At 43.5% G+C, this 12,818-nt stretch overlaps 1 protein-coding gene across 1 annotated transcript in view; it reads left to right on the forward strand.

Moving 5' to 3' along the window:
- The first annotated feature begins 8,205 nt into the window (after positions 1-8,205).
- Positions 8,206-12,818, forward strand: part of LOC124777014 (kielin/chordin-like protein) — a 50,911-nt gene continuing 46,298 nt past the window's right edge. The window contains exon 1 of the mRNA XM_047252264.1: positions 8,206-8,323. Coding sequence (XP_047108220.1) covers positions 8,248-8,323 — 76 coding nt within the window. The 5' untranslated portion in view covers positions 8,206-8,247. The remainder of the gene's footprint in view (positions 8,324-12,818) is intronic.

A 12,818-nucleotide genomic window follows, 5' to 3' on the forward strand; every position in this document is an offset into this window, starting at 1 on the left:
AATGTCTCCCAGCTGAAGATGTCAATTAGTCGTGAGTATGTATGTGCATCTGTTAATGGCTGTAACAAGCAACATCACTGACTGTCCCGACAGACAATGCCTCGCCCCTGCGTCGTGCTCTTAACCTTGTACCTCTGAAAATAACTATTAGTTTTAAATTCATTCTAAAGGTCATATGTTGCAGGAACACTCTGGGGCAACGCAGAACTCGTTGACGACTTGAATGACGCACGTGAAAGGACAATTCTTCCACGAAGAAAGGAAGAGGAGCGGGAGAAGTACGTAGACATAGACAAGACAAAGAAGCGCATCTGTCAGCAGACCAACGTCCGTAGGAAATTAAGGTTGGGCATTAAACGTTCTGTGACGTCACTAAGGAACAGCGTCAGCCTCGGGAACTGCATGTAATTAGTATGTTTCCTCTACATAGTGTAACTTAACCACGTTGGAAAAAAGACACTGCTGATTAAAATAAGAAAAAAATCATACATCAGTGGAATCCAGACATGCAAAACGAGCGCAATCTGTAGTCTATTCTTGCATTTTTCTGTCAAGATAAATGTTGTAAATGAGCTTTCAGTTTTCTATGTGGCTCTGAGAAAAGTTTTAACGGGTAAACGAGAGCTATATAACGTTCATTCTCATTTTGTATTCATCACAAGTTTAAAGGAACTTCAACTAACAGGTGGCCTCTGTCGTTTTCACTCATGAAACTACATACACAAGTGTATCACTTGTAGAAGGCATTTTAATTAGTTAAACTAGAAAGCCGTTCAAAATACCTGATGACAACTGAAACTGAGGTTTATCCAAGAACGAAAGACTGACACCCCAGGTAGAGAATATCCAAATTTTTCCAGAACAATTTTCAGCTCCCTGCCATGAGATATCACAGTTAACTCAAATGTGCGCAAAGAAACTGATATGCAAAATAAGGTTCTCTTTGACACATAGAACCTGTTTTGATCCCTATAACAAACTTCTGATTTGACCGGGTGGAAATATTTTGCCAGTGTCCGAGTACCTTCACGGAACACAAGTGCATTTTTAATTACTTTCTTCATTGTGAAATCGTCATTTCGTTGATGACAACTGACTTCGAAAACCTTTAACACCTACTTGCAATTTTATGCACACAGTTTCTCCTCTGCGATGCTGCTATGTTATTCTGTAAAGTGGCTGTATCTGAACCATTAGAAACAATCGTACATTTATCAGCAACTCAGAAGCGAAGGTGAGGAAAACGAACTCCAGCAGTTAGCTGTTATTTCCAGCAATCAGTGTCTAAAGGCATAGTATGATGTCAGCTATTTGAAGTGAACGTCGGACGCTGCAAAGCGATTCTTACCAGCCGATGAGCATCAAGGACATTTTGGCACGACGTGAGCTATACTCACGCCGTGTAATATGACCACAGAGTGTAGGAAGAAAATGATAACAGCCTTCGACAATTCACCCTTAGTTTTTTTTGCAACATTATGCTGAACAGACAACAATGTACCTTTAAATACTTGGCGGTGCGGTTCTAGGCGCTGTAGTCCGGAACCGCGGGACTGCTACGGTCGCAGGTTCGAATCCTGCCTCGGGCATGGATATGTCTGATGTCCTTAGGTTAGTTAGGTTTAAGTAGTTCTAAGTTCTAGGGGACTGATGACCTCAGATGTCAAGTCCCATAGTGCTCAGAGCCACTTGAACCATTTTAAAATACCGTCACGAAAATTGGGACACCATTCTCCCTGCTTCTGAAGTTGTCGCCACTGCGATTAACGCCGATTATGAATTTCCAGAGGCGTGCACTAAGAAGAGGAACTCTTTTCGTGATGCGAGCAGGTACGAAGTGGTAAATTTAAGTTCAAAAGATTTATACAAGATAAGTCATTACTAACGTATATGTAGATATGCGCATCTCATGCTTGACTCTGCCTGAATAAAAAAGGTCACTGAGCACTCTGAGTCGAGTTAGAAACTGCCCCACCTCAACTGGGAGTCAAGAACGACTCTCAGATTAGGCGTCCTTGGCAACCGAGTATAATTTGGCAAGACCACTAGATTCGGATTCAAACATTTACTTAACGAAAGGCTTGTAAAACACCGTCGAGGGCGTTTTGTCCTTCAACGAAACTGCAGCGCCCAACATCGGATCTTCATTGTCATGAATTTGATCAAAAGCTACTACAAACTGTGATGATCCGAGGTTGCTTACAGGTTCCACTTGCTCCATTGCATAGTAACACTCAAAGTCCACACAGGGAGTATTTAGGCTTTGTTCAGTGAAGCCTAGGTATGTTTCTCGAAACAATTTTTTTGAAAGCTAATAATGAGAGAACAAATAGCACTAAATATGAAACAAATTTGATACGATATTGCAGTGCCTGTATTATTTACACGAATTACCATGAACTGTTCGTTTGGATATGGATATATGTGCAAAATAAAAAGCACTGCGGCGAATACAGTCGTTATGAAATACATTAAATGTGGTTCGGACAACCATCAGCTGTGTAATGGAATGACACCAATGAAAATTTGTGCTGGAGCGCGACTCGAACCCGGATTTCCCGCTTACAGCGAGCGGTCGCCTTGCCATCTGGCTATCCAAGCACGACTCACGGCCAGACCCAAACTTCCATACGTCGTGAACCATGTGCCTAAAAGCTGCAGGTGGGACATTTTAATTTAAATTCGCTTGACCGGTATCGGTATGGTTAGAGTTTTAATTATTATCTCCTTACGTTACTACAGTGCCTGTGTTGTTAAGAAAATGACATGTTCTTTCGGACAGGGATACAAGTCCGAAGGAACACTCCATCGTACTTGTGAACAACACAGGCACTGTAGTATTGTACTTATCCGCCGAAACCGGGCAAGCGACTTTCAGTCTGTTGAGAGGTCAGACAAACGTGTGGTTCCTGAAGAGCGGCAGCAGCCTTTTCGGTAGCTACAGGGGCAAAAATCTGGATGATTAACTGATCTGACCTTGTAACATTTACCAAAACGGCCTTGTTGTGCTGGTACTGCAAACAGCTGAAAGCGAGGGGAAACTACAGCCGTAATTTGTCCTGAGGGTATGCAGCTTTACTGTATGGTTGGATGATGATGGCGTCCTCTTGGGTAAAATGTTCCGGAGGTAAAATAGTCACCCATTCGGATCTCCGGCGGTGACTACTCTGGAGGACGTCGTTATCAGAAGAAACAAAAGCGGCCTTCTACGGATCGGAGCGTGGATTAGCAGATCACACCATCACACAATACACTTACCAGGATAGCAGATAAAGTGAAAATAGGGTTCAACAGAAATTTCGACTAACGAAAACCCCAAGGAAGGTAGTATTTAGGAAGCTTTCTAGTCTATACGTTGAAATGTTTGTGAAATCACTGTAGTGCAGGTCACATAACAGGCAATCCTGCTAATGGATGACGATGATTATGTATGAACCTTGGCTCAGATTTTCTTCCTTAAGCGAAACTATACTTTCTACACGAATCTAGATTCTTGATGACTATTAAAAAATCCACCACGTAGCACCTATTCAATAAATCACGAGAAAACTTGGAAATCATGGGAGATCACAAAAGAACTGGATCATATTTGTTGGATGCTCTACTTTGCACACTTCATTCGATTCTTGCTAGTTCAGTACTACTGCCGATTAGGGATGTGCGGTGATGATCCACATTTGTATCGATGTATCAATATCGATACTCAAGTCATTGAAATATAGTAACATCGATGTTAAAGGTAGGATATAGACCATCAGTGTTACCAAAAACACCAGATTCCTTGTAACCGCAACCAACAATGCTTGCCGGCCGGTGTGGCCGTGCGGTTCTAGGCGCTTCAGTCTGGAACCGCGTAACCGCTACGGTCGCAGGTTCGAATCCTGCCTCGGGCATGGATGTGTGTGATGTCCTTAGGTTAGTTAGGTTTAAGTAGTTCTAAGTTCTAGGGGACTGATGACCACAGATGTTAAGTCCCGTAGTGCTCAGAGCCATTTGAACCATTTTGAACCAACAATGCTGTTGTCATTTAAATGAGTCTTTTTCAGGTCATGTATCATATCGGCTTCCATTGAGTGGTTAAAGGAGTACAAACACTATTGTAAGAAGAACTCATATATTGTGTTTTGCCTACATGCTGAATTTGGTAGCAGAAAACTCTACCGAAAAGACTAACAAACTGTCTTGAGTTGATTACACTTCTGCAAACGTATGAATTGTGACTTGAATAAAGTGTAATAGCAAGTGATGAGCTAAGATAAAAGATCTTAGACTAAATCAAGTATTATCCCTCAGACGAAATTTAACGTTCTAGGTTAATGAAAGATTTTATCAGGCCATTCAGTGATGCTTCATGTACACTACTGGCCATTAAAATTGCTACACCAAGAGGAAATGGAGATGATAAACGGGTATTCACTGGACAAATATATTATGCTAGAACTGACATGTGATTACATTTTCACGCTATTTTGGGTGCATAGATCCTGAGAAATCAGTACCCAGAACAACCACCTCTGGCCGTAATAACAGCCTCAATACGCCTGGGTATTGAGTTAAACAGAGCTTGGATGGCGTGTACAGGTACAGCTGCCCATGCAGCTTTAACACGATACCACAGTTCACCAAGAGTAGTGAGTGGCGTATTGTGACGAGCCAGTTGCTCGGCCACCATTGACCGTACTTTTTCAATTGGTGAGAGATCTGGAGAATGTGCTGGCCAGGGCACCAGTCGAACATTTTCTGAGAAATGTAACCAATGGCACCCCATACCATCACGACGGGTGATACGCCAGTATGGCGAAGATGAATACACGCTTCCAATGTGCGTTCACCGCAATGTCGCCAAACACGGATGAGATCAATAATGATGCTGCAAACAGAACCTGGATTCATCCGACAAAATGACGTTTTGCCATTCGTCGTTGAGTACACCATCGCAGGCGCTCCTGTCTGTGATGCAGCGTCAAGGGTAACCGCAGCGATGGTCTCCGAGCTGATAGTTCTTGCTGCTGCAAACGTCGTAGAACTGTTCGTGCACATAGTTGTTGTCTTGCAAACGTCCCCGTCTGGTGATTCAGGGATCGAGACGTGGCTGCACGATCCGTTACAGGCATGCGGATAAGATGCCTGTCATCTCGACTGCTAGTGGCCCGTTGTAGGTGTCGCCACCGGCGCCAACCTTGTGTGAATGCTCTGAAAAGCTAATCATTTGCATATCACAGTATTTTCTTTCTGTCGGTTAAATTTCGCGTCTGTAGCACGTCATCTTCGTGGTGTAGTAATTTTAATGGCCAGTAGTGTAGTTAACTGGCCGCTGATAAAGGGGTTGGACAAAAATATGGGGACAAGAAAAACAGAACACATTAATGACCTATCGAAACAGCTCTCAGTCGTCTCGGAATGGATAAATACAGGTCCTACACGGAATCTTATGCCATTTTTCCTGCAAAATAGTGCCAAGATCAGATATCGACGATGGAGGTGGATAGCGACCACGCTTCCTTTTCTACAAAGCACACCACAAAGGCTCCATAATACTGAGATCTGGTGTCTGTGGTGACCAGGAGAGATGCGACAGTTCATCTTTGTGATCACAAAACCAGTCCTCGACAATGCGAGCTGTGTGAACAGGTGCCCTGTCGTCTTGGCACACAACGTCACCTTCGGGGACACACATTGTACCATAGTATGGACCGGATCAGCCAAAATGGTATATAATCCTTGTAAGTACTGGGACCTTGCAGCATAACCACGACGCCCACGTAAAAGTACGATACCACTGTCCAAATCATCACCCAATTTGCGCCATGTTTCACTCTTGGGACTTACAGTTGGCCAGTTGTTGGAAACAGTGTGAAGCAAAACTCATTCCACCAAACGCGTTTCGTCCATTGCTCCATAATCCATGTTTTATGGATTCTGCACCATCTTTTTCTGTTACAGCCGCATACATCACTGATGAATGGTTTGGAATTCCAGCTTGCCGTGCAGTTCCTTGCTTATAGAGCACCTGTTTCGTTGTTTTGGTGCTGACATAGTTCCCGAGTGCGACATTCAGTTCTGCAGGGACTTTTGGACCTGTCGTTCCCTTATTTTCCGTCACACTCCTGTCCGATCACTAAATCTATATTTTCGTCAGCATTGTGACTTAGTGGACGATATTTTTCCACTTTACGTACCCGTGATAAGAATTTTTGGTACAATGCCTCTTGTAACACCATACACTTGGGCTCCCTTTGTTACGTACGCACCCACCATATGATCAACAACAATTTCCTATGTTCTAATTCACTTAACTCGGACAATATGCACTCACAACTGCACAGAACACTTTTCTGACCACGACTGACTCTTTCAAAGTGCACTTCAGAGGTGCCGGTCTCAGTCAAATACAACAGCGCAACCTCCAGTCTTGGAATCATACAATGAAGGCTTTCTCCACCGGATGGTACTGTTGTTGATAATTCTTCCGGGTTATATGGCCGTGGCCCATGGAATTTTCCTATTCCTGACGTTTCGTCCAATACTACGTTGGACATCTTCAGAGGTATGGCTGGTCCTGCTCAGTCCTGCCGACTGTCCTGAGGACTCAGCAGGACCAGCCATACCTCTAAAGATGTCCAACGTAGTATTGGACGAAACGTTAGGAATAGAAGTAGTCCATGGACCACAGCCATATAGCCCGGAAGAATTATCAACAACACTCCAGTCTTGGCTGTCGTCGGCATCTGTTTTCAAATATACATTTCTCTCGGTGTTTCCGTATTGTTTTTTCAAACCCCTGTATTCTCGATCTTGCAGTTCGTTGTGACATTTTGTGACCTATAGAAGATGCAAGTCGTGAAAGTCGTGTGAAAATGTACTATGCAAGAAACAAAGGAAGTACATTTACTAGTTTGTTGAATATGTAAAGAAAAAATGTTACACGTGTGTGAATTCCTAAGGGACCAAACGCCTGAGGCCATCGGTCCCTAGACTTACACATTACTTAAGCTAACTTATGCTAAGAACAACACACATACACCCATGCCCGAGGGAGGACTCGGACCTCCGGTGGGAGAGGCCGCGCAGCCCGTGACATGGCAACTCAAGCCGCGCGGCCGCTCCGCGCGGCAATATGTAAATAAATTGGATGTAAGGAATAGAGACTATTGGATAGAACCTGTATGGTGACATCACAACAGAAATTAAAAAATATGCTCACTAACACGGAATCTATAAACGCATCGACCACATCAAATTTGTTTCATCCTAGATTCAAGAATTTGCTAGATTCTTTAAGCATATTTGAAGACAATCAAAACTATGAAGGATTTGCTAGCTGCTGTTGAAACAACTGTCACAGAGGGTGGACACGTTTATACCAAAACATTACTGTAAAACAGAGAGATGAAATTTGACAGAGAATATCACAACAGAAGAGTAAACTGCAAACTCGAACTATAGTGGACTTACCACCACAGATCAGTTATTACCATAAGAAATATCGCTTTGTAGATCTTAAGCAATATCTATTGGGAGTATGGAATAACATCAACTGTACAAACTATGCAAAGCTACAAAAATTACACTGAAGAATATGGCTGTATAGCCGCATCTCCAGCTTTCATTTCGAATAAGCAGTGCATGATCTACATCATTGAAACACTGCATAGAAGAGGAAACTTATCTCAATAATGTTATTTTTACAGTCGGCCGGTTAATAGTTGTGTGTTATGGTAAGTTAATAAATAATATATTAGATGTATTTGTATGTTGCTATGTATGCCGTTCTAAACATTCATCGTATAAGACTGATGTTATAAAGAAGGATGTTTTGGAACAGATTATTATGAGCCAATGATCATTAGATGTCGACGATAAAACGAAATCGACATCGATGGTTTGCGAATATCACCGGTATCTACTACTGCCTCGATGGGATAATGATAGAAATACGAATTATATTACTTTGTGGCCACTGCATCCGAAACACACTGTGTCAGATTCCGATCAGTCTTTCGTAGACATGCGGACTGCGCTCAACAGCCGTAATTACAAGATTTGCGAGTGTCGGCGCACAATTAGAGGAGCAGGCGAGACCATGAAACAGGTGACCTCGACTCGTCCCCCTCCCCCTCTCTTTGCCCCCCCCCCTCTAACCCCCTCAACACTCGCACGGTGACGCCTCTCGCCTGGCCTTCCTGGCTGTATATATACAGCGCGGTCAGCTCCTGGCGTCCATTCCAGTAGCGACTCGACACCAACATGAACGGCGCCCGCTGTGTGTCTGCCGTCTCCCTGCTGCTGCTGCTGGTGGTGCTGATCTTCACAGCCACTGCCGGTGAGTACTGTGCCATGTATAGGAAGAGGCTACGGAACATGGGTACCACGACCTTCTGACAGCACGTGCCGGAGGGGTAGAAGAGAGAGGATGAAAAGCAGTGCGGATATATCTGGGAACAGGAGGGGATTAGCAAGGGGGAGGTATAGCGTCTGAGGTTTCCTCCACATCATTCATAAAAGTGGTGGTTTCGGACAGGCAGACAGGTTGTTCAGTGCATTATAGTAGCACAGCTCGCAGCACCTGAAGAATAAAGTGGGTCGTTCGTTCAAACATCGCGAAAAAATTCGGGTGAAAACTCGGAAGTTCAATAGTAACACAGAGATGACGCAGGGCTAGAAAATGTCTGCTCGATAGATGTATGCTTGAGAAAGGGAGGAGAGAAGGTTTGGTTGTTGAAGTTAGGTTGTCACGAGGTTCAGAGAAATATTACGGTACTGAAGTAAGGAAAGGATATGGCTGTAGTTGGTTGGATGAGGGAACAAATATCCTCCCCATACTGTGTATGTGGCAGGGATATACCAATTGTGTAGACGGCATAGAGGAGAAAAAAATAATTTCAAAAATGTCAAAAATAATGTTCAAATGTGTGTGAAATCTTATGGGACTTTACTGCTAAGGTCATCAGTTCCTAAGCTTACACACTACTTACCCTAAATTATCCTAAGGACAAACACACACACCCATGCTCGAGGGAGGACTCGAACCTCCGCCGGAGCCAGTCACACAGTCCATGACTGCAGCGCCTGAGACCGCTTGGCTAATCTCGCGCGGCCCAAAAATCTCATATTATCGCATTGAGCTGCTCGTAAAAATCTTTATTTACACAACCAGTTTCGGTCGACAAACCATCCTCAGCTTCGTAAAGGTATTGCAAGGAAACAACTTTTAGACTTTATCGTTCCTGTTGTTAGACTATTTTCCATATTTTTATTCGCTGCGTTCAGTTTAGCTTTGGATGTTTCCAACACCTATTTCACCACATGTTTCAACAAGATTCATGTACACCTAGTGTAAGGAACACATTAGTTAGCACAGAAAAACTAGCGGTGAGAGGTATACATGATCTACACCCGCTCTACATGTCGCTTCTGGCGATAAATGAGAAGCTCATATAATAGTCCCATGGACGTCATGCAATTGAACGGGAAAGTGGCAGATACTCTCGCAGATCTTCCTAACGCAGGGGGAATTACGCCTGAGAAAAAAAGAATAAGATAAACCTTGAAATGTGAGTTGCTGTAGCGGGAGATTACTATCCACGTGTTTGGTAATTATGGCGAGATTTATGCTAGAAACCAACTAACAAAAAACTTAATAACTATTATCATTAAAGAGTATTTGCGCCAGCAAGTAAGCTCAAAATGTAGTGGAATCAATATGGAATCAATATCGCAACACTCTCTCTCTGAAGTGAACGTTTATTTCTCAGTGACAAACAGTGGAAACAAACAAGACACGGCAAAATGAGTGCCGCACTTTAAAAGCAATTCCCTAAAGCAGCGACCATATCCAGTAGTCTTAGAGGCTCACGCCTCATCAATATCGTGACCTTCAGAGACGAATTCAGCGGACAGGAATGAGGGAAGGAAACAACTGCATTTCTGTTGAAGGAACAATGCAGCGTTCATCTGAGATCACGTTCGACCTAACCGGGATTCGATCTTCACCCTTTTCGAGTATAGACCGAATTTTAGAACAGTAGGACATCTGTCTAAATAACGAAGCTACTCATTTAACGCGAGACGGGAGTGTGTTACAAATAAGCACTTTGTTTCCACAATTGCCTAGAGAAGCTAAGCAGCTGCTTCAATCACATCTTCAGAGTTCTGTTGGACGTAGCACGTTATTATTTTCTGTTAGGGAAGAATTTTTTTGACATTTTAAGAAGACGATATACCAGTAACTGGTTTCCTCCTGTTGCTTGTATTACTTGTGCCCATATTCCCTCACGATCGCCCAACTCAAGAGGATTGTTGTTAAAAAAAAACAATGATATCGGAAACTATAAATAAGACTGAAGTGTAAACGTGCTTTTACAGCCTCAATAGCTGGACTGGTGAATGTACACGCTTTCCATAATTGATGTAGTGTACCCACACTTTTCTTTCATCTGCATTATTTAGCTCACAAGCCTCAATGATCTGGGAGGAAAGGCGAGTTTAAATACAGTACCTTCGCAGTATGAACGCCTTCCGAATCTCACGAATTGAGACAAGATGACCCTGGCACGTTCGTCGGCGATCGCGAGGTCAGGCTATGAATTACGTTGATGATGATATGGCGTCATCGGTATTTCTGTAAAGTACGCAGCATACCACTCCGTGCCTGAAACATTAACTTGAGGTCAGCACAACCACTTCCACTCTGATGGGGATCTTCTCGCGCCGAGTAGTGTTGACACAACGCAGGGCTGAAGGAGTTGTAATCCAATCGAGATTTCGCACAGTACCACAGATACAGCCACGAAAAAGACAGGTGGCGTTTCGTACTAATTGCTTCTGTTATGATTGGTGTTATTGACGTAAATCTATCACACACACCCACGTGAGTAACAAATATTTCCATGTTACAGCGTTGGTAGCTTGCTTTAGCAACTTTTACGGTTGCTGAGAATTTGCTGATGGAAGCTACGAGTCCTATACTGCCAACCAGGCATCTGCATCTACATCTACATGACTCCTTTGCAGTTTACACTTCAGTGCCAGACAAAGGGTTCGTCAAACCACTTTTACGCTATTTCTATAGCTTTGTACTCTCGAACAGCGGGAGATAAAAAGGAATACTTAAATTTTTCCGTGTGAGCTTTGTCTCTTATTTTATTATGACGATCAATATACCGTATGTAGGTGGAAACCAACAAAATACTTTCCCACCTGTGGGAGAAAGTTGGAGACTGAAATTTCGCGGAAAACTTCTAACTGCAACGAAGAACGCCTTTGTTTTAATGATTGCCACCCCAATTCGCATATTAATCAGTGACACCCCCCCCTCTCTCTCTCTCTGTCTATCTCTCTCTCTCTGGGCTTCTGTCTCTCTCTCTCTCTCTCTCTCTCTCTCTCTCTCTCTCTCTCTCTCTCCCCTCCCCCATCCCCCCATTTCTCGTTAATATAAAACGTGCTTTCCTTCTATGGACTTTTCCGACATCCTCCTTCAATATATCTGGTTAAGATCCCATACCACACAGCAGTGCTCTGGCAGGAATGGACTAGAGTACTGTAGTCAGTTCTTTTGCGGATCTGTTCCATCTTCTAAGCGGGCTGCCATTAAAACGCAGTCTTTGGTCCGTCTTCCCAACGACATTATCTGTGTAGCGTTTTCAGTTTAAGTTGTTCGTAATTTTTCTTCCCAGGTATTTAGATTTTTGTGATCTCTCGTGAAACCGAAATTTAACGGATTACTTTTAGTACTCATGTGGATGACCTCATACTTTCCATTAATTAAAGTCAATTGCCACTTTTCGTACCATGGAGATATTCTGTTTGAATCATGTTGCAATTGGTTTTGATGTTATTATGACGCTACGAGACGGTAAATCGCAGAGTTATATGCAAACAATCGAAGATATGTGCTCCTGTTTTCTCCTAAATGTAGCTTACTAAGAGAAGAGGGCTTATAACACATCCTCGTGGAACGCAAGATATCCCTCGTTCTTCTCTCCGTCAATTAATAGTATGACCTTTCTGACGGGAAATCGCGAATCAAATAGCACAACTGAGACGATATTTCACAATCACGAAAACTGATGAGAAGACTCTTGCAGCAGCGGTGTTAATAGCCTTTCGGAAATTGAGAAATTTGGTATCAGAATGGAATCTGCCAGATTAAAACTGTGTGTTGGACCGAGACTCGAACTCGGCACCTTTCATTTTCGCGGGGAAGTCCTCTACCAACTGAGCTACTCAAGCAGGACGTACTAACCCCCTCTTCTCACCTTTACTTTGGACTGTACCTCATCTCCTACATTCCTAACCACAGGAGTTCTCCTGCGAAACTTGCAGGGGAGGTTTAATCTGCAAGGAAGGTTCACATCAGCACCAGAGTGAAAATTTCATTCTGGATACATGGCCCAGTCTGTGGCTAAGCATTGTCTCCGCAATGTCCTTTCTTCCGGGTTTGCGACTTCCGCAAGTTTCTCCGGAGAACTTCTGTGAAGCCTGCAGGGTAGGAGAACAGGTACTGGCTGAAGCAGGGCTATGAGGACCAGTCCACAGTCGTGGTTGGGTAGTCTACATCTACATCCACATTTATACTCCGCAAGCCACCCAACGGTGTGTGGCGGAGGGCACTTTACGTGCCACTGTCATTACCTCCCTTTCCTGTTTCAGTCACGTATGGTCCGCGGGAAGAACGACTGCCGGAAAGCCTCCGTGCGCGCTCGAATCTCTCTAATTTTACATTCGTGGTCTCCTCGAGACGCATAAGTAGGGGGAAGCAATATATTCGATACCTCATCCAGAAACGCACCCTGTCGAAACGTTGTTACAAGCTTTCT

This window comes from Schistocerca piceifrons, chromosome 2 (assembly GCF_021461385.2).
Source record: "Schistocerca piceifrons isolate TAMUIC-IGC-003096 chromosome 2, iqSchPice1.1, whole genome shotgun sequence".
Taxonomy (NCBI): domain Eukaryota; kingdom Metazoa; phylum Arthropoda; class Insecta; order Orthoptera; family Acrididae; genus Schistocerca; species Schistocerca piceifrons.